General features: G+C 40.5%; 1 protein-coding gene across 2 annotated transcripts; it reads left to right on the forward strand.

Annotated features, from left to right (window-relative positions):
* Positions 1-100: 100 nt before the first annotated feature.
* Positions 101-24574, forward strand: LOC133504591 (clathrin heavy chain 1-like). Of its 2 annotated transcripts, XM_061827000.1 has the most exons (33): positions 101-473; positions 2486-2693; positions 8103-8371; positions 9390-9551; positions 9680-9793; positions 9980-10153; positions 11049-11246; positions 11434-11634; positions 11738-11890; positions 12087-12209; positions 12366-12503; positions 12658-12822; positions 12907-13087; positions 13198-13361; positions 13440-13565; positions 13652-13794; positions 13880-14114; positions 14199-14321; positions 14560-14705; positions 14802-14985; positions 15075-15267; positions 15392-15549; positions 15625-15789; positions 15913-16020; positions 16146-16313; positions 16491-16640; positions 16712-16843; positions 17038-17148; positions 17320-17490; positions 17596-17817; positions 19044-19064; positions 22955-23030; positions 23118-24574. In XM_061827000.1, exons 1-33 carry the CDS (start codon positions 432-434, stop codon positions 23246-23248), a joined length of 5055 nt encoding a protein of 1684 aa, XP_061682984.1. In that variant the 5' UTR covers positions 101-431; the 3' UTR covers positions 23249-24574. The 2 variants fall into 2 exon arrangements, with proteins under 2 accessions (XP_061682984.1, XP_061682985.1); XM_061827001.1 differs by lacking the exon at positions 19044-19064.
* The last annotated feature ends 1271 nt before the right edge of the window (positions 24575-25845 follow it).

Consider the following 25845-nt stretch of genomic DNA (forward strand, 5'->3'; position numbering starts at 1 on the left):
ATATTATAATTAAATTATAAGGGGTTTTTATTTTTGTTTGTTTGTTTTTCTTATGGGTCAGGTCAGATCTGGTTTCGATGTCCTTCCAGGGCTGCTTGGAAGCTTCCGGATTGGGAAACCACTCTTAAAACCGTTTCCGCCGCCATTGCGGATTTTGGACAAGAGATCAGCCGTAGTCACAGCCGCTATCCATTGATGCAGAGTGAAGCGTGCAGACAGAACGCTGACACATTGAGCATCCTCAAAGGCACGACGTTTGGGCGGCACTTTTAAGAGCAGTGCGTTTTTGTCGTGTTTATTTTTGTCTCCACGGACTCGCTCCGACCTACACTTCGCGCAAGGAGGTCGTAAGCTAACGCGGTGCTGCTTGCTCTGCTAGCGAGCACGGCGGCCAACATTTCAGCACTCTGGAGAACGCCGAGGGAAACGCCATGTCGCAAATCCTGCCTATCCGCTTCCAGGAGCACCTACAGGTATGTCGGGAGCTGCGTGAAACGCGAGACGGCTGTTTTGTATGGAATTCCTCACAATGGAGTGGCGTGACAGCTCGCTAGCCGAGCTAACGTCAATCCCCGCAGCGAATGAATGACCTCCCATCCCCCGTTTAGCAGCGGCTAACAAATAGCCTCCAATATTTCACCGGTGACACCGCGTAACCGAATTCGTCCGGTACATCTAATTTGGCCAAACCATTTCTCCGCCCTTCAGTCTGGGGTGATTATTTTGACCTCCACGCGTCGCGTAAAATGTTAGTTTGTACCGTCACGAATGGTCGTGAGGTATGCAAGCCCACACGTCATCTAATCGCAGCACAAATTGGAGAGGTTACAAATTTCAATTAAAATATTTACGTATCAGTACTGACTAACAAATGTAAAAAAAAATAATAATAATAATAAATAAAAATCAACTTGTCATGCATCCTAAATTTAAAAACAATCGTCGTTAGTAATGAATCAAAATATTGCTATCCTTCACTAGCATGAAAGTGTAATTGTTGCTCTCCAATATGAACTGTGCAGCAAGCATGAACAGTAGTTATAGTTATGTTATATTTTGTTCTGGTGTAAAGACATTTCCTCCAATTACACAGTGTTTTGCCAATATATTCATAAACTAGAAATTGCAAAACTGTGACACTCATTAAATTGTGTTAGTCTGCAATTCTCACACTTTGGTGTCTCATGCATGAGTGGTTAATTACTATTCAATTAAATCAGATGGCGTTGACATTTTGTCTAGTTGGTGAAATTAAAGAAGATGCAGACAAAATGAGAGTGTTATCAATACAACTGTGACCCATTTATGTACAGTGTGCCCGTGCGTATTCGCGGTTCACCATTCGCGGCCCCATTTTCGGATTTTGTTTTGTTTTTTTTATTATTATTTAACATATTTAAATTATCTTCCAAATAGACATGCCGGCTTACAATGCGGCGCACCTTGTATGCGCGATGAGTTCCAAGATTTGCAAATGTTGAGTAACTTGTTCACCAAAGTACACTTGAACACACGGGGTTACACTGTTACCATGCACACCAGCACGTGTTTCAGCATGTATGCAATCTACCATATGATGGTGCCGACGAGACAGTGAGGAACAATTGCATTTCATATATGCGTGCAGAAGAAGCTTACATTACACCACCTGCTCAGGTCATTACTAACAATGTTACGACTAACCTCGCCTAACAGGTCATTACTAACAATGTTATACACACATCGTAACTAAAATGATCACACCACGGCGAACAGAGTAGCATAACTATCAAATAATAAAAAAAAAGAATGACTCACGGAATAATTTAAACAAAACATCCACTTTAAAGGCTATTTACATACTCCAAACATGGTTTACGTTGCTCTGGAGGTCCTTAGTGCTGCACCAGCACGCCACAAAGCATGCTGGGATCATGTAAATTCCATTTAAAGTTCATGTTTTGTGTCAAATATTTTGTGAGTTACTCTTTTGTTTTATTGTTAGTTGTGCTACTCTGTTTGCAGCGGTGTGACGGTTTTAGTTTCGATGTGACACTGTGAGTGTGTACAACATCATCAGTAATGGGCAGCATGTGGGGCAATGTAAACTTCTTCTACTTATTCATGCAAAATCCAATTGTTCCCCACTGCCTCGTGCGTGCTCTCATATAATATATTACGTACACATCAAAACGCGTGCTGGCATGGTTTTTGACAGTGTAACCAGTATGTATTAGTACTGTTATTAGTATTGTTATTGTTAGCAGAATTTTGTTATTATGGGGGAACACCGTACTCACTTCTCTGAATCCAAAATATCCTGTCAGGATAGAATTAAACTAAACAACGAGCATCAGCGCTGTCCAAGGTTGAACTAGTTACTTCAGTCTTTGCAAAAATCAAAACAAATTTAGTTACTGTAGTGTCAACTATGCTGCCCTAAAGAATTTAGCTACTTTTGAAGTTTTATCATTTATAGTTTGCTTAGACAGTTTTCTTATTCCAGCTCCAGAACCTGGGCATCAACCCAGCCAACATTGGGTTCAGCACTCTGACCATGGAGTCAGATAAGTTCATCTGCATACGAGAGAAGGTGGGTGAGCAGGCGCAGGTTGTCATTATTGACATGGCCGATCCCAACAACCCCATCCGTAGGCCCATCTCTGCAGACAGCGCCATCATGAACCCTGCCAGCAAAGTTATTGCCCTTAAAGGTAAATAAATTAAACCCTTAATGGTATATTATTTTGTAAAAACAATTGTGATCAATTGTACTTCAAATGCAAAACAAAATAGTTTGTTTTACATGAAAGCTTTTCTGTACTCATGGCATCATCTGCGTAGTTTATTCTGCTAGAAATTTTGATGTTCACATGTAGGCCACCTCATTTGTTTGTCAAGATGTACAATAATGTAATCTACGTGTAGTTTTATATGTGACTTATCAGTATGTAACTACTTTGTCATAAGAATGTTAAAAAATGTCATGCTGTCATGAATGCTTTGTCTATTTTTGTTTTTCCTCTGTTTTCGTTCCTTAATGCTTGCTTATGTTTGCAGACGGTGAGTTGAATTTTACAAATCATGAGTTGTGAAAGTATATTCCTGTGTGCACTTGTCTTGACACGAATGCACAATACTGGTCATAAGTTTTAATGAATACTTGAATTGATAGCACAAGGCTGGCATCGTAAACACAACGGTGTCACGTGGGACATAGTGCATTTAAAATTTATACCTCTGCTTAGTACAGCACATACAGGCTTAGAATTTTCTTCAGATAAGCAGCCCTTATAATGGAGAGTCAAAACATAGAACATACAAATCCCAGTTCCAATGTAGTTTAAAAAATAATAATTAAACAAAACTGCAATGACTTGGAAGTCCATTTTAACCTACATTTAATGGGATACACTACAAAGATGAGCTATTTAAAGTCAGAACTGATTAACCTTTTTTTATGATCAAATATTCACTCATTTTGAATTTGACAGCTGGGACAGCGACATGTTTACCACCGTGTTACATCAGCTTTTACTTTTAACAACACTCAAGTTGAGTTGCTCACCAGTCTGGGGTCTCCGTTGTCATATTATTTGCTTCATAATACATCACACGTTTTCAATGAGAGACAGGTCTGGACATGTGCAGAATGTGGCTTGATATCTTCTTGCTGAAACTGGCAGGGATGTCCCATAAAATGACATTGCTTGGATGGCAGCATCTGTTGCTCCAAAATCTGTCTGTACCTTTCAGCATTAATGGTGCGTTCATAGATGTGGAAGTTACCATGCCATGGGCACTAACACACCCATATTCCATCAGTGATTTCAGCTTTTGACGTTCGTCCTGAAAACAATCCGGATAGTCCTTTTCCTCTTTGGCCCGGGAGACACGATCCCCATGATTTACAAAAACAATTTGAAATCTGAACTTATTAGACCACATCACACTTCGCCACTTCTCATCATTCCATCTTAGATGAGCTTGGGCCCAGAGAAGCTGGCGGAATTTCTGGATGTTGTTGATAATTAGTTGTTGCTTTGCATGGTAGAGTTTAACTTTCAGTTGTTGATGTAGCTACAAAGTGTCTTAATTGACTAGTTTTCGGAAGTACTCCTTGGCCCATTTGGCAATATCTTTGCACATGATGCCAGTTTTTAAAGCAGAACCACTGAGGGGTCGAAGCTTGCCGGCATTTAATGTTAGTTTTTGGTCTTGCTGAGATTTCCCAAGACTTTGAATCTTCCGATGACGATAGGGACCAAATTCCTTGCAATTGTACATTGACTGATACACTCCTTTTATAGCCAATCATGACACCAACCAGTTCACCTGTTGAATGTTCAAACGGGTTTTGAGCATTCCACATCTTCCCCAGTGTTTTGGTCTTGTTCCAGCTTTTTGGGAAAGTGTGGCAGTCAATCTAATTCAAAGTGAGAACATTTTTACAAAAACACAAACAATTAACATTCATCAGTTTCAAGGTTAAATCTCGTGTCTTTGTTGTGTATTCATTTGAGTGTGGTTTGAAAAAGATTTGCAAATCATTATTTTCTTCACTGGGAAATAATATTTGCCCATCAATTGTATCAAGTAAAAAAATGTGTTCGCAAAATTATAATAATTACAGTATACAGTTTGTACTCTTCAAATTAGATTTCAGGTGAATGATCCTTTTTTTTTAAATAAAATTTTCGCTTTGTTTTTCAAGTTCTTCTTTCTGTAGTTTCATATTCAGCAAAGAGATGCTGATTAACATTCCAAAAACATGCAACATTAATTGGACAATCTCAATTGCCCCTAGGTGTGATTGTGAGTGCGACTGGTGTCTGTCTTCATGTGCCCTGTGATTGGCTGGCAACCAGTTCAGGGTGTACCCCGCCTCCTGCCCGTTAACAGCTGTGATAGGCTCCGGCACTCCCCACGACCATTGTGAGGATAAGCGGCAAAGAAAATGGATAGATAATTGATCTCATCACTTCAGTTCCAGGAGAATTTTTCAACTCCAGCCAAAACCTCTAAAATGTTGTTAAAATAGTTTGTGACAAATTTTCTCAGAAAGTATCATACTACGACTGCTGCTGTTACTTCTACTACTACTGCTACTAATAATAATAATACAATACTGTGTATGGTATTGACATAGTGCCTTTCAAGAGATCTAAGGACAGATTACTATATTTATATACAAGAACTACAGTATATGACATGAAATTATTATTGCAAAAAAGGACACCCATTTTCATAAGGATATTACTGATTATTTATAAATTAAATTTATGAATAGAGTGACAATAAGCATTATATATGTTTAATATTAATTGAAGTAAATTTCTTTCCTGTGAACGCTTTCACTGATTTGTGGACTTTTCACATTTAAGCAATATCACATATTCATTTTCTGAACAATGAAAACTTTATTTTTTTTAAATTTAATATTAGGATATTTTCCAATTGTGAGTATGTAATGGTATTCCCTCAGAGGCTGTGCACATTACAAATCACTGGTGATTTGGTTGGGGTTTTATAATATATATTTCATAACTGGACACTGGACATATTTTTTTTTTATGAACAAAAACTGTTTATGTGAGTGCATTTGTCCAACATCCTTTCCCATCATTACATCTGTCAGTGTGCTTTGTAGTCTCCTTTTGCAAATCTGCATTCAGACCTAACCCAAAGTTTTATCATCCCTAATTTTATAATTACCGGTACATATTTTCATTTGTGTTCTTTCTCTGAAATGTTAGAATAAAGTATGCCTTGTTTTCTGGAGATGGAACTTCTTAACTGAGGCGATATTACTTTAGCCATTGGAATTTTAAAAACATGCAAATGGTTAGCAGGCATGTTTGACATTGCAGTTAGGGGACATTCAGACAGGAAAAAATCACTTTTAAAATAAAGTTTGCTTAAAAAAGAATGTTTTTGAGTAAGGCAACCTAAGCTGCTTGGATGCTGAAAGATAAATTCTAGATAAATACAGTGGTGCCTCGGTTCTCGACCACAATCCGTTCCAGAAGGCTGGTTGAAAAGTGAAACGTTTGAAAACTGAAGCGCATTTTCCCAATAAAATGAATGGAAAATGAAATAATGCGTTCCAAGCCTAAAAAAAAAAAATGTTTTTTAAAGTGTTTTTTTTTAGCTTATCCTGATAATAAACTGCATAGTAGAAATACATGTATAGTTTAAATACTTTATATAATTAAATCATTTAAGAAATACATTTATTTTTTGCTTAAAATCTATGCTTAAGTAGTAGAGTATGCTAGGCTGGAAGTGCATTGCTATATCTGTAGCTACTCGGCCCCCAGCCTTGCAAACCTTTTTTTATTAAAAAAAGTGCAGAATAACTTTTAAACAAGCAATAATGGGGGGGGGGGACAGACAAATTGTTTTTTATTTGCACAGAAAGTACGTAACATACAAAACATGTAACATGCAACTAGAGGTAAGTTTAATGGAACAAAAGGAAAAAAGCAATGCAAAACTGTTTCAAATGTCTTCGGTGGGGGTGACTCGCCCCTTTTTAATCTAAGGTAGACTGTTTCTGCCATCTTTTGAGCACCTTCCTGAAGTGGCTCATAAGAACGTCATTGACATTTTGCAGTCCTCTGCAACATTGTGCTTTGTTAGGATGATGGAGTTCTACAAAATTATGGATGTCGTTCCAATTAGCGCAGATAGCTTTTATATCGGCACTTGAGACATCCTCCCTGCCTTCAGCCTCATCAGAATAAGAAGCAACATTTCGACTTCCTCCAAGATCTGTGGCCTCTGCTTGGTCAACACGGTTGCTCCTTTAGCAAAATCACTTGCTTTGAGGGCATCCTCGTGTTTCAGAATGGTGTTGATCGTTGATTTTGCCATGCCATACTTCTTCGATAGCTCAGAAACACGCACACCAGATTCGTATTCGGCTCTCAAATCCTTCTTGAAGTCGACAGTTTTACGCACCACTTTCCTTTTTTCAGCACCAGCAGTTCCACTTGCGTTCTCTGTAGCCATGATCGGGTGTTAATATTGCTCGATTTGTACGAAAACAGAGATGTTCAAAAACCGAGGTACCACTGTACAAAAGAAAAATGTTGTCTTTTTGCCCCACGTTTTAAAATTCATATTCACATTTTTTTTCTCATTTTAAACCCCCCAAAAATATCAGTTTACACTGAAGTTTTTTTCTTCCTCAATGCTTGCCTGCCTCACACACACACACACACACACACACACACCACACACACACCTTGCTCCACTCATCATGCTGCCCTGAATGATTAATAATTTGATTGGCGGAATTATGTCACGTGGCAGGCATTGACAATGCACACAGTTGGTCTTTGTATTCCCCGTGTGCCGAACACAAGACAGCTACCTGAAAGCTGTGCATGTTTAAATGTTTAAATGGCTTTGCTTGTCAAAATAATCCCGTCATAGGTCTGGATCCTTATAAAAGGCATCTGGGTCAGATCCAGACCAAAGTCTTCTTATGAGGACCCCTGGTTTAATTTGTTTGATCACTTATAAATATCGATGGGATATATCGAAAGACAATTTCACTTAAGTGGTTAGTATCGTACGTTGGTTTGACTGCAGAGAAAACATAATAAATTTCTCTGTCACTGGAATGTGCCCTACAATGTCATTGGAAGAACACTAAATGAAGATGAACTGTATTGAGACCTAGAAATGTGCCGTGCTTTTTCAGTCTGAACACAGTTTGTGGTCATCTCTTAAGCCATAAATTCTGGGTTTTGTATATATTATACCAGGGGTTTCCATATTCAGCTTTGAATGTGCACATGTCAATGCACTGAATGCAGATCTACCACAATGTGGTTTCCCTGTTGTTGGTCTTGCCTCTTGATTTGACACTGCCTTGTTGTATAGTGCTTTCGTGTCACTGAAAGCAAACCCCGACTACCTACTCTAACAACTGTAATTTGGTTATACCAAATGGTATTTGTCCTCTCCTCCCCCAAAATGTCTGCTGTGGGTGATGTGTGGTAGCTTAGAGTACCCAACTTCTACGTAATTTAAAAAAAAAAAAAAATCTATCTTACAATCTTGTAGTATTTAAAATTGTCAACTAACATGAACCTTGGCTTGCATACTTTCAGCGGCCAAGACCCTACAAATCTTCAATATTGAAATGAAGAGCAAGATGAAGGCTCACACAATGACGGATGACGTGACCTTCTGGAAGTGGATCTCCTTAAACACCGTCGCCCTGGTCACAGACAACGCGGTCTACCATTGGAGCATGGAGGGCGACTCTCAGCCAATCAAAGTCTTTGACCGCCACTCCAGCCTGGCGGGCTGCCAAATCATCAATTATCGCACTGATGCCAAACAGAAATGGCTACTGTTGATCGGCATTTCAGCACAGGTACCGACTGTTCTGTCGTCGTCTTCTTTGTTTGTGTCTTTGACTCTTCCACACAGATTTGTCACACTTTAAAGGAAAATTTGGGTGGTTGGGAGTAACAATGTATCCAATAGGTCATGTAATATGTACTCTATCTTGATAATGTGATGTTAAATCCTCTCTCATTTAATAGTGTTTTGAGAAGATTTGTATCGACAATTACGAATTTTCCGGTGCGCCGCCATTTTCGCGAGTCACATGACCTCCGTGCACGGATGTGACGTGCCGTTCCAAACGCTAGATTACTTGGGACACTGTTATGGCCAGCGCTGATTTATCCTCATCTGATGAAGAAATAGCAGTATTGGATGATCGGGAAGACGGAGGAATACTTCCATACAGATTTGAACCTGTGGCTATAAATAATGTTGAATATTCGGATGGTTCTTCGGGCGGAATGACGTGGAGCCTTACGAGCGAGCTCCGCCGAGCGGCAGAGCCATAAGCTCGCTCCCCAGCGAGCTCATAATGGTGTCCCATATAATCGAGGGTTTGAAACGGCATGTAACACGTCACATCTGCGCACGTAGGTCATGTGACTCGCGAAAATGGCGGCGCACCGGAAAATTCGTAATTGTCGATAAAAATCTTCTCAAAACACTATTAAATGAGAGAGGATTTAACATCACATTGTCATGATAGAGTACATATTACATGACCTATTGGACACATTGTTACTCCAAACCACCGGAATATTCTTTTAAGTTCCCCGTCATCAAATTTAAATATTTCTCAAAGACAACACAAGTAAATATAAAATACAGTTTTTAAATGCTTTTATTAACAAGGAAGGAAAAAGTGATTGCAAAGGGAAATCCCAAAGCTCCCGTGGAATGCATTGTGAGCTATTTTAGTACAGTTTAACTACATTACACATCAGTTTAGCATTCATGTCCTGCATATTTGATGTGCATATTCATTAATTTATGTAAAGTTATGTTTTTGCAGTTTATTTTTTGTGATTGTTTTTGTTCTCCAGCAAAACCGTGTCGTTGGAGCGATGCAGTTGTACTCTGTGGACAGGAAGGTTTCTCAGCCCATTGAAGGTCACGCAGCAGGCTTTGCACAATTCAAGATGGAGGACAACACCGAGGAATCAACTCTGTTCTGCTTTGCTGTTCGAGGACAGGCAGGGGGCAAAGTGAGATCACATGCAAATTGCAAATTGGCAAATTGACCCACCATTTTTCAATTGTCTTTTAAATACATTGCATTTAAAATGGATGATTTTTCATGTCTATTTTCTTTTTTTTTTTTTTTTACATTTAGCTCCATATAATTGAAGTTGGCACTCCACCAACTGGGAATCAACCATTTCCTAAGAAGGCTGTGGATGTATTTTTCCCTCCGGAAGCTCAGAATGACTTCCCTGTAGCCATGCAGGTACTAATATTTCAATATTTTAATCAAAGTATATAAACAGCCGTTATCGTGGCATCAATGTAACATATTTAATGTCTGTAGTGCTATGTTATGAGTATGAATTTCGTCTTACAACAAGCCTCATTTTAGCATTTATTCATGAAAGTGGCAATCAAACCTTTTTTTTTTGTATGTGCGTGCTTTTAGATAAGCTCCAAGCAAGACGTAGTCTTTCTCATCACCAAATATGGCTACATCCACCTATACGACTTGGAAACTGGCACCTGCATCTACATGAACAGGATTAGTGGGGAGACCATTTTCGTCACTGCCCCTCATGAGCCAACTGCCGGTATCATCGGGGTCAACAGGAAAGGACAGGTATGGAATTTTGTTTTCTTACAGAACTTCCATCACATTTAAGTTCTTGGGACCTCGGTTATTTGTTTGCATAAATAGACTATGCACACACCATTTCCATATTTGAGTTGAGGTTGCGTGCTTACTTCTGGTCGCCACTCAAATTGATAGCGATAATAAAGACTCCATTAGATTCATTAAATATACTTTGTTTGCTGGAACTACATAAAGTTACCGTGAATGACTAATTACCTAGAATTATTATTTCTCCAAGTATGAGCAAAGTGATCAGGATTATTATCCTATATAACGAGCCTTTCGCAGATTCACAGCATGATTCGATTAAAATTCGATTAACAATTCAGTAAGAAGAAATACATCAATAAATTGAAAAAAAGAACATTTTGACACTTTTCAAATATTTTATTTTGATGTCATGATTATAAACATATTTTATGGTTCTTCATGTTCAGTTTTTACATCATACCTATTTAGATCTAGATGTGGAACAACTCAAAACCGAGCAACTTTTGCTTGAAGCCACCTACCTTTCAAGTGAGCAAATGTATTGGAACAGACATGAGTAACTTAAAGTGAATAACATTTACTATTTGGTGAAATAGTGAATATAGAAATAGGTGTAATCTATTTGGTTAAGGTCCAGTGATTGACTTGGCTAGTCTAAAACCATCCAGTTTTTCCCCCTTGATTAGCCTTGAGTCTAATCTTGTTATTGATCTTAAATCTCACCTGCTCCGCTATCATCCAAGTCTCTGTATTAAACGTCCCAAATGTGACACAACACCATAAGAACTTGAGTTAATCCTTCAGTGTAAAATAAAAATGTTAAACTGTGTATTTACTAATCATTTCGGATTAAGTATGCAATTCAGAAGTCCAAAATGTGCTTCCTCAGGTCTTATCTGTGTGCGTGGAGGAGGAAAACATTATTTCCTACATCACCAATGTGCTCCAGAATCCCGACCTGGCTCTCCGCATGGCTGTCCGCAATAACCTTGCCGGTGCTGAGGAGCTGTTCGCCCGCAAGTTTAACACTCTCTTTGCTGCAGGGAATTATTCAGATGCCGCCAAAGTGGCAGCCAATGCACCCAAGGTACAGTCAAGTGCGACCCTTTCACTTGAGGCAAAGTAATAGTTCAATTAATCACACCTTCTGACTGACTCACATAACGCACATAACATCATAACATTAATCTTTGCCAGCAACCCTCCTAAATTTTAATTAGGACACCCTATTGTGATCTAATTACTGTAGTTCTCCATCTGCTGTCTTTCTCCAGGGTATTCTACGAACACCAGACACCATCCGCAGGTTCCAGAGTGTTCCTGCTCAACCAGGCCAGCGGTCACCGTTGCTTCAATACTTTGGTATCTTGCTGGATCAAGGCCAGCTTAATAAGTTTGAATCTCTCGAGTTGTGTAGGCCGGTCCTCCAGCAGGGCCGCAAGCAGCTGCTCGAAAAATGGCTGAAAGAAGACAAGGTCTGTGTTCACTGGGTGGTTTTATGGCAGGCAATCCTTTTGTCTGCTGGAAAAAGCTTTTAGCACTCTCTTGACAGATTTATCTGTCCTGCTTTGCGTACAGCTGGAGTGCTCAGAGGAGCTCGGAGACCTGGTGAAGTCAGTGGATCCCACGCTCGCTCTCAGTGTTTACCTGAGAGCAAACGTCCCCAACAAAGTCATTCAGTGCTTTGCTGAGACTGGCCAGTTCCAGAAAATTGTACTCTATGCCAAAAAGGTTTGTTTTGATGTCTGACTTCATGTTTTTCTTTATCACACTAAACATTTTTGATGGGGGGAAAAAAATCTGTAAACTAATTTAATCAAAATTGGATTAATGTAGTCAGTTGCATTCACATTTTAAAATACAAATGATCTAAATGTATACTGACTCTCCAAGAAAGAAAAAGTAATAATTTCGATTCCCTTTATAGGTTGGGTACACTCCCGACTGGATCTTCCTGTTGAGGAATGTAATGCGGATCAGTCCTGAACAAGGACTTCAGTTCTCCCAGATGCTGGTGCAGGATGAAGAGCCTCTTGCTGACATTACACAGGTAGAAACAAATGAACCCACAGCATCGGCAGTATTGATACCTTACCCTTTTGACCGATTAAAAACCCAGCAGACAGACAATTAATGGACCATATTGACTACATGAACATGGGAAAATGTTTTTATCAACCAATAAGTTGTTTCTGTTTCTGTCTAGATTGTCGATGTTTTCATGGAGTACAACCTAATCCAGCAATGCACATCGTTTCTACTTGATGCCCTGAAGAACAACAGGCCCATGGAAGGACCACTGCAGACACGTCTGCTGGAAATGAATTTGGTCCATGCACCACAGGTACCAAGATATACGACAACAAAATATTCACATCGTTGGAATTCATTTGACATTGAATGACTTACCACATAAAAGTAATTCAAATTATTATTTGAATAATTAAAATTGTTCTTAAGGGTCTAAGGTCCTCTGGTGTTTTATTTTTTGTTTTCAGGTTGCAGATGCCATTCTGGGTAACCAGATGTTCACTCATTATGACCGTGCCCATGTAGCACAGCTGTGTGAGAAGGCTGGTCTTCTCCAGAGGGCGCTGGAGCATTATACTGATCTGTATGACATCAAGCGGGCTGTGGTGCACACACACCTCCTGAACCCAGAGGTGCAGTGGCAATTTTTAAAAATACTTTAAAATAATACTGACATGTTACAGAACACTAACTCTCACTGATATCTGCCCTCATAGTGGTTAGTCAATTTCTTTGGGTCTCTATCAGTGGAGGACTCTTTGGAGTGTCTTCGGGCTATGCTCTCTGCTAACATCCGGCAGAACCTGCAGATTTGTGTTCAGGTTGCCTCCAAGTATCACGAGCAACTCAGCACTCAGAGCCTCACTGAACTTTTTGAGTCATTCAAGAGCTTTGAAGGTACACCTTGAGCGTCAGTTTTGGCGAGAACAAACTTTTTGTTGGTGACGCCCTGAGTGAAAACAAAAGACAGGTTGTTGGTGATGCCCTGTCACAATTTTGTCTTTCAGGGTTGTTTTATTTCTTGGGTTCCATTGTCAACTTCAGCCAGGACCCAGAGGTTCACTTTAAATACATTCAGGCTGCCTGCAAGACGGGCCAAATCAAAGAGGTGGAAAGAATCTGCCGAGAGAGTAACTGCTATGACCCCGAGCGTGTGAAGAATTTCCTCAAGGTTGAAAATATCTCGCAAGCTCCTCACTGTGCACATACCTTTCTCGCTATAAATTTAATCCTTTTTTTCTCTCTGCAGGAAGCTAAATTGACCGATCAGCTACCACTGATCATTGTGTGTGACCGCTTTGATTTTGTCCATGATTTGGTCTTGTACTTGTATCGCAACAGTCTGCAAAAATACATTGAGATCTATGTGCAGAAGGTACAGCGCTGCTCCGACTTCATTCATCACCATTTAAATTTTATGCGGCCAAAAAGCTGACTACTCTCATTTCTGATTTTCGGCAGGTAAATCCAAGTCGTTTGCCCGTGGTCATAGGAGGTTTGTTGGATGTGGATTGTGCAGAGGATGTCATCAAAAACCTTATCATGGTGGTGAGAGGACAGTTTTCCACGGATGAACTAGTTGCTGAAGTGGAGAAGAGAAATCGGTAAGAGGGAGACAGAGAGAGAGAACAATGTGTAATCCACAGAAAGAACAATGCATCTCTAAATAACTCATCTGTTTATCAATAGACTGAAGCTTTTACTCCCTTGGTTGGAGGCCCGTATTCATGAAGGTTGTGAGGAGCCTGCTACGCACAATGCTCTGGCCAAGATTTATATAGACAGCAACAACAACCCCGAGCGATTCCTGAGGGAGAACCCCTTTTATGAGAGTCGTGTAGTGGGCAAATACTGTGAGAAAAGAGACCCCCATCTGGCCTGCGTGGCCTATGAAAGAGGACAATGTGATCAGGAACTCATTCATGTAAGTTCCTGTCAGTGCCAAAAGTATTAATTGGACCCATTTGATTTTTTTCATTTCTAACCTATTTTTGTCCAATGGTGTTAGGTGTGCAATGAGAACTCCTTGTTCAAGAGTCTGTCCCGCTACCTTGTGCGTCGTAAGAACCCTGAGCTGTGGGCAAGTGTGTTGCTGGAGACCAACAACTACAGAAGACCACTCATCGATCAGGTCTTACAGCTTCCTGTTACCCGTTTTAAATGATACAAAATCTTACCTGCTCTAGTAAATGCATGTTTACATCTACCTAAAATGTAGGTGTGGTTTACCACCTTTTAACATGGTCCATTTTGGAGTTCTCTGTCCTGCCTTTTTTTCTCCTCAAGAGAATTTCATCCCATTTACTTGTAACGTTTGTAAGGACTGTTGTGACATAGCGCTTCAAGTTTGATGTCCTTCTGCGATGCAGGTTGTCCAGACTGCCTTGACGGAGACCCAGGATCCAGAGGAAGTGTCTGTCTCAGTCAAGGCTTTCATGACTGCCGACCTTCCCAATGAGCTCATTGAGCTTCTGGAGAAGATTGTCCTGGACAACTCTGTTTTTAGTGAGCACAGGTATTATGTGATCACCTTGCTTGGATTTTTTTTTTTTTTTTTACATAGCTAGAAACTTATTTGCTCATTGGAATCATCTTGCCTTCTTTGTTTTAGAAACCTCCAGAATCTGCTCATTCTGACAGCGATCAAAGCGGATCGAACTCGGGTCATGGAGTACATCAACCGTCTGGACAACTATGACGCTCCCGATATTGCAAACATTGCCATAAGCAACGAGCTGTTTGAGGAGGCCTTTGCTATTTTCAGGAAATTTGATGTCAACACATCTGCTGTGCAGGTGAGTGATTTTTATGCTGTGCTTACATTAGCTTCATGATATAATTCAGCTCTAATACTGAATATGGAATACTGTCCCATTATATTTAGGTTCTTATTGAGCACATTGGTAACTTGGACCGAGCCTATGAGTTTGCTGAACGCTGCAATGAGCCTCCAGTGTGGAGTCAATTGGCGAAGGCCCAGCTCCAAAAGGCCCTGGTCAAAGAAGCCATTGACTCCTACATCAAGGCTGATGATCCCTCCGCTTACATGGAGGTGGGACAAGCTGCAGCTCAGAGCGGTAAGACCAACTGTAAAATCATAGTCGCTGGTTTGGACTTTGAAAATCTATTCGGTTTGTGTGACTTTCAAACATGATATCAGTTCATCATAACTTTAACACTGATGTCCTGTGATGTGCACAGGAAACTGGGAGGATCTTGTAAAGTTTCTACAGATGGCGCGAAAAAAGGCCCGCGAGTCCTACGTTGAAACTGAGTTAATCTTTGCTCTGGCAAAGACCAACCGCCTTGCAGAGTTGGAAGAGTTCATCAATGGACCCAATAATGCCCATATCCAGCAAGTAGGTTATCGGATACATCAGCCTCTATCATTTATTCTGTGTCCTGACTTAACTTGTTCCTGCCCTTTCTGTTAGGTGGGTGACCGTTGCTACGATGACAAGATGTATGAGGCAGCCAAATTGCTTTACAACAACGTGTCTAATTTTGGTCGCCTGGCTTCCACTCTGGTGCACCTGGGAGAGTATCAGGCAGCTGTGGATGGAGCTCGTAAAGCCAACAGCACACGCACCTGGAAGGAGGTGAGAAATTGTAGATAAGTTTTAAATGAAATACACCGCTGGGCTCATTGTAGCCTTTTTCTATTATTCAAGTGAAAGCAAAAAGTGCCCAATGTCATTTGAGTCCATTCTCTCTCGTTGTAGGTGTGTTTTGCGTGTGTCGATGGGAAAGAGTTCCGGCTTGCTCAAATGTGTGGCCTGCATATTGTTGTACATGCTGATGAACTGGAGGAACTCATCAACTACTACCAGGTACAAAACATGACCGTGTCCTCTCAATCCTCAAAGTGGACATTGACGAGAGAGATTATCAAGTCAAATAAATACACCAAGACTTGACAATAAACCTCAATGTTTGAATTATTGTATTTCTTCAGGACCGTGGCTACTTTGAGGAGCTGATCACCATGCTGGAGGCTGCTCTCGGACTGGAGCGGGCTCACATGGGAATGTTCACAGAGCTGGCTATTCTCTACTCCAAATTCAAACCCCAGAAGATGAGGGAGCACTTGGAGCTCTTCTGGTCTCGTGTAAACATTCCAAAGGTAGACCCAAGGGAACTTTCACATCATTTATTAACAATACGAAAAGGAATGTTTGACACAACTTTATCGAAAGGGATATAGGGATTCTTGAAGGGATGCATTAGTCCTTCTGTATGTGATGGTGTTATGACTAGTAGTAATAAAGGGCTAATAACATTTATTATTGTGAATTTTAAGGTTCTCAGAGCAGCTGAGCAGGCCCACCTATGGGCAGAGCTGGTGTTTCTCTATGATAAATATGAAGAATATGACAATGCCATCATCACCATGATGAACCATCCTTCTGATGCCTGGAAGGAGGGCCAATTCAAAGACATTGTCACCAAGGTTTGGCTTCTTCATGAAAACACACGTTTTTGTAAATGGCGACTGAGACGTCTTTTACGTTTTTACTGCAGGTGGCCAATGTGGAGCTGTACTACAAAGCTATCCACTTTTATTTGGAGTTCAAGCCATTATTATTAAATGACCTGCTCATTGTTCTCTCTCCAAGACTGGACCACACACGTGCTGTTAATTTTTTCAGCAAGGTGAGTAGCATCCTTTTGCGTCCTCTTTCACCCCACTCGTTTCTTTTCATAACATTGATAAAAGCTAAACTAACTGCACGCAAATGTTGTCCTGGTCATCACTAGTAGAGGAATTGAAGGATTACACTAAAAGATTCGCTGTTAGGAATACTTTTTTATGTGTGAAGTCTTTCATGATTTCATTTTTGATATAGGTGAAACAGATACCTCTGGTTAAACCCTATTTGAGGTCTGTCCAGAATCACAACAACAAGTCCGTCAATGAGTCACTCAACAACCTATTCATCATCGAGGAAGACTATGCGGTATGATGTTGCAGTGGCTTAATAAATTGTTTTACACTCTTATTTACCATTGTTGTTAACCACTTTTAACAAATGCGCTTTGTACTTTCTGCACAATTGAATGCGGTTTCCCATGACAGGACAAGCTAAAAGTCACAACCATTCCCTGTTGTCATACGTGTTTTAATCCAGTCACTGCGCACTTCTATCGATGCTTACGACAACTTCGACAACATCTCACTGGCCCAAGGCCTAGAGAAGCACGAGTTGATCGAGTTCAGGAGGATCGCAGCGTACCTTTTCAAAGGCAACAACCGCTGGAAACAGAGTGTTGAGCTGTGCAAGAAAGACAAGCTTTACAAGGTGCTTTGTAGCAACACTGAAATGGACTGTATGGTCTATATTGCCCTGACATAGACACCAATTAAAGCATGAACATGTGACTTTTTTTTATTTCCCCTTGTGTAGGATGCCATGCAGTACGCATCCGAGTCCAAAGACATTGAACTGGCCGAGGAACTTCTTGCTTGGTTCCTGGAGGAGGACAAGAAGGAGTGTTTCGCCGCCTGCTTGTTTACCTGCTATGACCTACTGCGGCCCGACGTGGTGCTGGAGACTGCCTGGAGGCACAACATCATGGACTTCTCCATGCCATACTTCATCCAGGTCATGAGGGAGTACCTCAGTAAGGTGGGTCATTCAGACATGATGTAAAGTAACCACACATGCATTAATGAGGGTGTAAGACTAGGAGTGACTCAAAGCTCACTACGGCAATGGAAAAGAATGTTAGTTACGAAGAGAGTTTGATGGGCACGGGCTTGCGGACAGTGCCTTTTTTTTTTGCGTATAAATTTAGGATAATTGTGTTTTCTAAACTGTCGCAAAGAGATCCAATAAGATGGATTCTTCAGAATTTTGTTTCCCTGAACGTCACCCAGTGCTGAAGCTCTTTTTATCAACCGGTATTAGACGTCAGCACCCACACAATTTTATTTGCAAATATTATTTAACACCAGGCAGTGTAACAATTCTCCAGGCCTGCAATAGAGTCTGTGTGCATATTCTTGCTCCTTTGATGTTCATCTTACTTGTCATTTATGTGCCATCTGTGGTGTTCCCCTTTTTCATTTGGATTTTCATCCACTCCTGCTGCTTTCCCATACAAATGTGCTCCAGAGGAGATTCCTAGCAGCTTAATCACTTTTTATGTTACATAAAATAGAGCAGGATTCACAACAGCAGCAGATGTGAGAGCAGTATTTTATTATTGACTGACAAGTTACTGAGACTTTTACAACTACCATAACCAATTTATTATTTTTATTCATTTGTAATAAATATATAATATTAGAACAACACTGTATTTAATAGAAAAGGCTTAACAATTGAGACTGCTTCAAACCAGTCTTCAACCTCGTCTTTGTAGCTCTAAATTTCAAGGGTTATGATATGATATTGTCATGAAGATGCATGAAAACATTTTGACGTCTACTTTTAAGTCATGGTAAATTTATCAACCATAGTAAGAATACACCTTTATACACATATTGTACCAGTTTGGGAGGTTAGGTGCCTCACTAGGGCCAAACGTCTTGTACAAAATGTAATCAAACCAAGGCGCCTTTAATAACCAACCACATTCTTTACTACTTGTCCATTGACTTAATAGTGAGTTTTATATCTGTAGTTTGAACTGTTGTGAGCAATTAAATGAAAGCGGGTGTAGCAAAGTACCCTCAAGTATGCATTTGTATCAGAAGTGGCATTATTACCTTCACTTCCTCTGACTTTTTTGGTTTTTTTACCTTTTTTAATGCTAAGTCTTGTTTGCTTGTTTCTCACTGTCAGTTTCTATTGTGGGCAACTTCCTCTTGCTTTTTCCCTTAAGTTGCCTCTCTGAATTTCCTTTCCAGGTTGATGCGATAAAGGAAAAGGTGAACGTTGAATCCATTTCCTAATCGTCCATATTGACTCACTCTCCTATAACCTGTAGTAGTTTGGAGGGGTAAAAATAGCAAAAACTGCATGATTTCCCCTCCCACTTTGTCACTGTGCTCCTTTCATGTGTACAACTCTCTGCATTTTCACTAGACCACTCAACTATTTCCCCACAATCCAGAGTGGGGCTTTTCACGTATCAGTTTAGCGGTCTGCTACCTGTAAAAGGGGTGGGGGAATACCCTTTTTCCTCATCGTTTTATCCACTAGCAAACATTTTGTTTGATTATACACGGGGTGTGTAGACTATTTTAATAAATAAACACAGACCAAAATAAACACATTTCCATTAAAAGTGGCACACGTACAGTAATTCAATAACTGACTCTATGGTGGAGTTTAAAAGACTGCTGTTGTTTGCAGCATGGAGCACAGCAGAACAAAAAATAAAACATTTTAACAGTGACAGGAGCCAAATTAGAAGGATGGGGAAGAATACAAAATTTGTGTACAGATGAGGGGGCAAAAAAAGACATCGTTTAAATTTTTATTATTTATGATTATATATTTATTATTTATTAGCAAAGTACGATGGAAAACAAGTATGTCATAAATACTGTGTGTGTGTGTGTGTGTGTGTGTGTGTGTCTTTGTGTGTGTGTGTGTGTGTGGTGTGTGTGTGTGTGTGTGTGTATATATACACACACACACAAACCTGCATGCTCGCTCAAAACTTCTGAGGCCTTGTGGTTGGTGGTCTCACTACACATTTTTTGAGAAGCTTTTTATAATGGGCAGAGTACGGCACACCTGTCCAACAATCATGTTGCCCAAAAAGCGTCGTTATATGGCACACGTGAGGGGGATTGATGATCTCAGAAAAAGGAGAAGGGCTCACTAACACAAATTGAGAAATATGCCATGTGTGTACTTGGAAATAGTCTCAAGAAAACTAAGAGCGAACGCAAAGGTTTTACCTATACATTTGTTTTCGGTATAATTAGTAATAACTACAAATTCCCCCGAGAAAGGCCTTTTAAATATAATTTAATGTCATCATTTTATCAACAAAACATATTTGGAACATCAAGAACGCCAGGCCATCAAAAACGTCTGTACACAAAAAGTTGCACACGAACAAACAAACAAATTAACTAAGCCACGCAAATGAAAAAAGCCAGCAAAGCTTCCAGTTCCTCTTTTGGAACATTAAGTGAAAAGTTCCACTCTGGATCTCTACCTGCATTGTCAGGTCTGTTTCTCACATGCTTTCAAATTTCATTCAAAATTCACCATCTTACTAGCTGCTACCCTTTCCCTCCAGAATGACAATGAGTTTGTTTTGTTTTCTTCTCAAGAGTTTCCAGTGTATTTCTCTGTCTATATGCTTGAATGGGACATTAAAACAAGTATCAGGTTACACAGGGAGGAATTTGTGTTCATTTTTTTTTTCTTTTAAACACCCTTCCCAACACACAAAGTTAGAAAGCAAGAAACACACAGCCCAGGTAGTGTATTCAGTAAAAATACACGATGCAGCACGCATGCATTTGCCCCTCCCACGGGAGCATCAGCAGCACGGGGCTAGGAGACATTGTTGGCTGTGCCTGCTTCTGGAAACCTTCAAGTGGCTGAAGCAGAGCATCCTGTCTGCCCTCTTTCTCTTTTCTTCCACTATTCTGCTGTGCTTCTCTTTCTTCTCTTTTTTTCACGCACTCTTCAAGAAGAACGTAACCAAAAACTACTGCTTCCGCATGTCTCTCAACCTTTTTTCTTTTCAAAATGCTACGGCCTGTGCAACCAGATTTGACTGACACTAGTGAACAACGCAGTATGTAGAGAACTGAACCCGGTACCAGGAAAGGGACACCTCACATTTCTTGTACTTCATCAGTGTTCTTATTGTTCTAGCTGCAGATCTAACTCGATTTGCTGGCTGCTTAATTCTTCTGTATGCCGCTCTTCCTTCTCTGCTGCTACCTGGCAAAAGAACAATATAGTCAGGAAAGACCCAAACAAAAGTTTCAAAAGTTCTCTTTAAAGGGGAAATCCAATGATTTGCATAAACAATGTATCCAATAGGTCATGTAATATGTACTCTATCTCGACAATGTGATGTTAAATCCTCTCTCATTTAATAGTGTTTTGAGGAGATTTTTATCGACAGTTATGAATTTTCAGGGGCGCTGCCATTTTCGCCAGTCGCAAGACCTACGTGGGCGTATGTGACGAGTTACGTGTCGTTCCAAATGCTGGATTACATGGGACACCATTATGCCCAGCGCTGAATTTTCGGATTTATCCTCATCTGATGAAGATGAAGAAATAGCAGTATTGGTTGATCGGGAAGACTGACGAATACTTCCATACAGATCGGTGGAGCCGTGAGCTCGCTCGGTGACATTATTTGCTGCCACAGTTTCAAATGTGTATGGAAGTATTCCTCTGTCTTACCGATCAACCGGTATTGCTATGTCTTCATCAGATGAGGATAAATCCGAGAAATAGGCGCTGGGCATAAATGGTGTCCCATGTAATCGAACCTTTGTTGCGGCACAGTACACATCACGTCCACCCGCGTACGTCATCTGACTCGCGAAAATGGCGGCGCCTCTGAAAATTCGTAATTGTCGATACAAATCTTCTCAAAACACTATTAAATGAGAGAGCATTTAACATCACATTATCAAGATAGAGCACATATTACATGACCTTTTGGATACATTGTTTATTCAAACCACTGGATTTCCCCTTTAAAGACGTACTGTTTTACTCGTTTGTGCAATTTTTGTCAAAATTAACCAAAGATTATAACGCATTATATACACTCTCTACATCACTTACTTTTTGTCTAGATGAAATGATCTCGTTTTGAAGAGGCAACCCTGTTCTCGCTGCATATAATGCCATATATACAATGGCAACTACAGATTTCATTACCATGACGGCTTAGCGTGGACTGCACGTACCCTAATTTAATGCAGAGTGAGCTGTCTCTCAAGTGGGATGTTTTCAAAAAATATAATGATTACAACAAAAATAATGTATTAAGTTAGTTCCCTGCACTGTATTAAAGATGATCTTAATGTTATGTGGAGGCTGTGTCCATAATTACCATTCCAATACCAGCAGACTTTTGAGCGCGCCGCATTGTTGTACACATCGACGGTCATGTTCCAGTGAACTTTGTGACTTAATTGGTTCTGTTCAATGTGCCTGTTTTTTTCCCCCTTTGATTTTTATTTCACATTGCACATTGCACTTTTTTAAAAATAATTTCACATGCTCTAGTAATATCTTCAAAGTAATAGATTACTCTCCCATCTGCAGTTCAATAAAGATCTGCCGTCTATTTGCCGAAATACATCACTTGCATTGAACAAAGTAGAGTCCTCCATATGGAAAAATGCAGCTAATTTGGTACACTCGCTTTTTTTTTTCTTGACCAGCCCAACTTAAACAGAGGTGGTTTGTCCTGGTAACAGGTTGGTTCTCTGCATACTCTTAAAATCTTAGAGTAGATGGTTGGGGTGGCTGGATGGGTGGGACCATTATTGTGATAATCTGTGTTTACATACCCCGTAGCCCAACATTAGACTGTGTGTGTCCCTTAAGCAAAGGCAAATTAGACCGACCATCAATAGTCAACTTAAGCGCTGTAGTCGTACGTTAGTGCCATTGTTTATTGGAGGACCTCCAGCTGCACATTTTCACACAAATGTGGACGGTGCTCATCTCCTCCGCCCGTCAGGAATGGTCCCATCCTTCAGCCAGTGAAATAACCCAGAGGTCAGTTTTGACAAACCTGGCGTCGTCGAAAGCCTCCGCCCGAGCTGCTGAGCCTCTCAAGCGGCTTCTCACGCCATCTATTTTCCTTCTCTTGCAGGTGGACAAGCTCGAGGCCTCCGAGTCCCTGAGGAAACAGGAGGAGCAAGCCACAGAATCGCAACCAATTGTTTATGGTAGCAAACAGACACACACACGCTGTCAAATGAGTGACAGAATTTGTTTTTTTTTATAAACAAGAGCTTGTGCTGTTTGCTCCGCAGGCACACCACAACTCATGCTCACTTCAGGCGCCAATGTCGCCGTGCCCCCTCAGCAGGCTTACGGCTACGGGTACACAGCGGCGCCGGGCTACGGGCAGCCGCCACAGGCCAACTTTGGTTACGGCATGTGAACACTCCCCCCCCCTCTACTCCCACCTCCCACCACCACCTTTGCCACCCACTCCCTCCACCTACCCCTCTCTTTGTGTTCTTCTTCTCCAGCCTCCCATGGTCTTCTACCCGCAACAGAGGCCACAAGCTAGCAACAGCCCACTCTTCATTTTTTTATTTATTCTGTTAATATTGTTACAAGTGTTGTCCCGTTAGAAGACGAACTTTCCATGCAAAGAAGGACTTTTATTTGTATTATGTGAACTGAAGTCGGACCGTATTTATGTTCTCCACATTCCATATTTATGACTCCTTGTTTAGAAATGTTCTTTTGTATGTTTTCGTCTGCAGTTTTATTTTTCTGTGCGTGTGTGTTTTTTTAATGTGATTTTTGGGACGTGGACTTGCTGAAGCTGAGCAAACTTTGAAGTCGGTGGAGGAGCATCGGATATCGCGTCCCGTGAAGAAATCCCTGTGGCGAGAAGCTCTTACGTTTTGGTGTATGGAACCTGTGAGCATCTTAACTGTGTCTCGTTTTGTCTGTACAATGTGTTACATCATTGTATATTTTGAAGAGAGCGGAGGAGGTTTAAAAAAAAAAAAAAAAAAGGTTACATAGAGTATTTGAACATGCTATATATATCGCCATTGGAATGGCTACCCCTAGCGACACTAAGTACAGTCATGATAGTATATTCTGCACAGGTGTGTAGCTTTATGGAGTTTTAAATGAATTCAGACGTATGTCACTTTATGATTGAGAGTGTGTGTGCGCGCGTGCTTGTGTGTGTGAGAAAGAGACCTGCTGAAGGTCTAAATGAGAATTTTAACCCCCCTCAAACCCCGTAGGGGTGGTCCCTGCTAGATGTTAGCTCTCCTTTACGTGGTTAGGTGACCTCTTGTGTCGTGTACAGTGCTCGTGTGAGACTATATGTGTATGTGCAGCGGCGGGACCACGCGTGTACGCGTTGACGCTGAGGCCTGTTTACGCCAGGTGTTGTAACGTTGCCCTCGGGTCACCGTAACGTTTTATTTTGCTTTATTTTTAGCGTGTACAGATGTGAAGATAATTTTAAACAGTAGATGGTGAGACAATGGTACCACACACACAACACACTAATCTGTCCTCCACAGCTCTCATCCTCTAAAAACAAAAGACTATTTTTTTTTTAATGTCCAAACGACAGCTCGATGAAACCCACATCATGTAGGTTGCATGTGTAGATGGTTAAGAAAATAAGTCTCGATACATCAAGGGTGTTGTCAAAAAGAGCCTGTATTTACCTTGATGTACTGTACTTCCTTAACATCCTTCAAGCAGTGTGCGCAAAGTGTCACCCCCCCCCCATAAAAATCAATTTTTGTTCCCATACATATGAATAGACAAAGGGGCTCTGTCATTGAAAAAGTAGAAGAATATGAAAGGGAAGTGCTAGTCCTAAATAAAAAGTAAAAAATTGTAAACTGCTTTCTGTTCAGTCTGTACATAAATGTGATTTTGTGCATTTGTAAGTTTGACTTTTTTGAGGGTTTTATGTCCTCTTGGTCCCCACGTTTCCATGTCAAGATACATAAATTTTGGCTGCAGTGAATGTTGCCAGTGCCAATCAAATTTTCACATTTCAAGCAAATGAAATGAGTCGATTGAAAGACTGACTGCCCCAGATGATTTTTTTTTTTAATCAATCTGTCACAGTATTGGAACATGTTTAGTTGAACAATTACAAAAAAATTAACTGGAAGATCCCAGTGCTGACAAAATGCCTTCTTCTGTAACCATGCTTTTTTTATTTTTTGATACACACACAAGAAACCATCAATGACTCAAGACAATGGACCTTTCCTACCTGTCAATAATTCATACAAGATCAGCCAATCAGATAGCCGCATTGTCTTAACCCCTGGCTTGACACGGCCCTCTCGCCATTTTGTCTCACAAGTAATGCTGGTTGTCAGTAGTGTGCGCTTGGAAAAGTTAATGTTATGAAGAAAATGGTCCTCAGGTACGCTTGGGGAACATGTAATTCTGATGAAAGATATCCTGCTAGGTTACAAGAGGACCGGTTGATTCATTTTCCAAAGCCTAAAACACAGTTGACGAAGTGATGGATTAAGAGCGCACGTGCAACTAAGTGTGGACAATATCAGCAAACACAAGGCTGTATGTTTGAAGGTAAGTGAGGGAGAAGTATCTACTCTGAGTTTGATTGAATTATTATCAGTGCTTTATACATTGCAGGAGAACAACTTTCACTTTGTTAGTGTATCACTGACCTGCTGAATTAAGTGTGTCGTGTTTTATGCCGAAGAGATACATAATGTGCGATGTCATGCAAGAGAAATGTCTATTTCCCTTTTTGTATCACATCGGACTTTTAAGACAGAGCACTGGGTTCAATTACAAGCCAAGTTAAACGAATACACCCACTCACTTATAAGGACTACAATATTACTCGTGATCTTTCCAAGTAAAAAGTACTCACCTTGCTTTACATGTGCAGTACGATTCCCCTATTTTATCCTCCAAGATTTGAATATGAAAATTGTGAGGCATCAAACGTTTTTGCATCGATCGCCAACATTTCGCTGTAACTCTGTAAAATTAATTCCGTGTACA

This window comes from Syngnathoides biaculeatus, chromosome 8, assembly GCF_019802595.1.
Source record: "Syngnathoides biaculeatus isolate LvHL_M chromosome 8, ASM1980259v1, whole genome shotgun sequence".
In the NCBI taxonomy this organism is placed as follows: domain Eukaryota; kingdom Metazoa; phylum Chordata; class Actinopteri; order Syngnathiformes; family Syngnathidae; genus Syngnathoides; species Syngnathoides biaculeatus.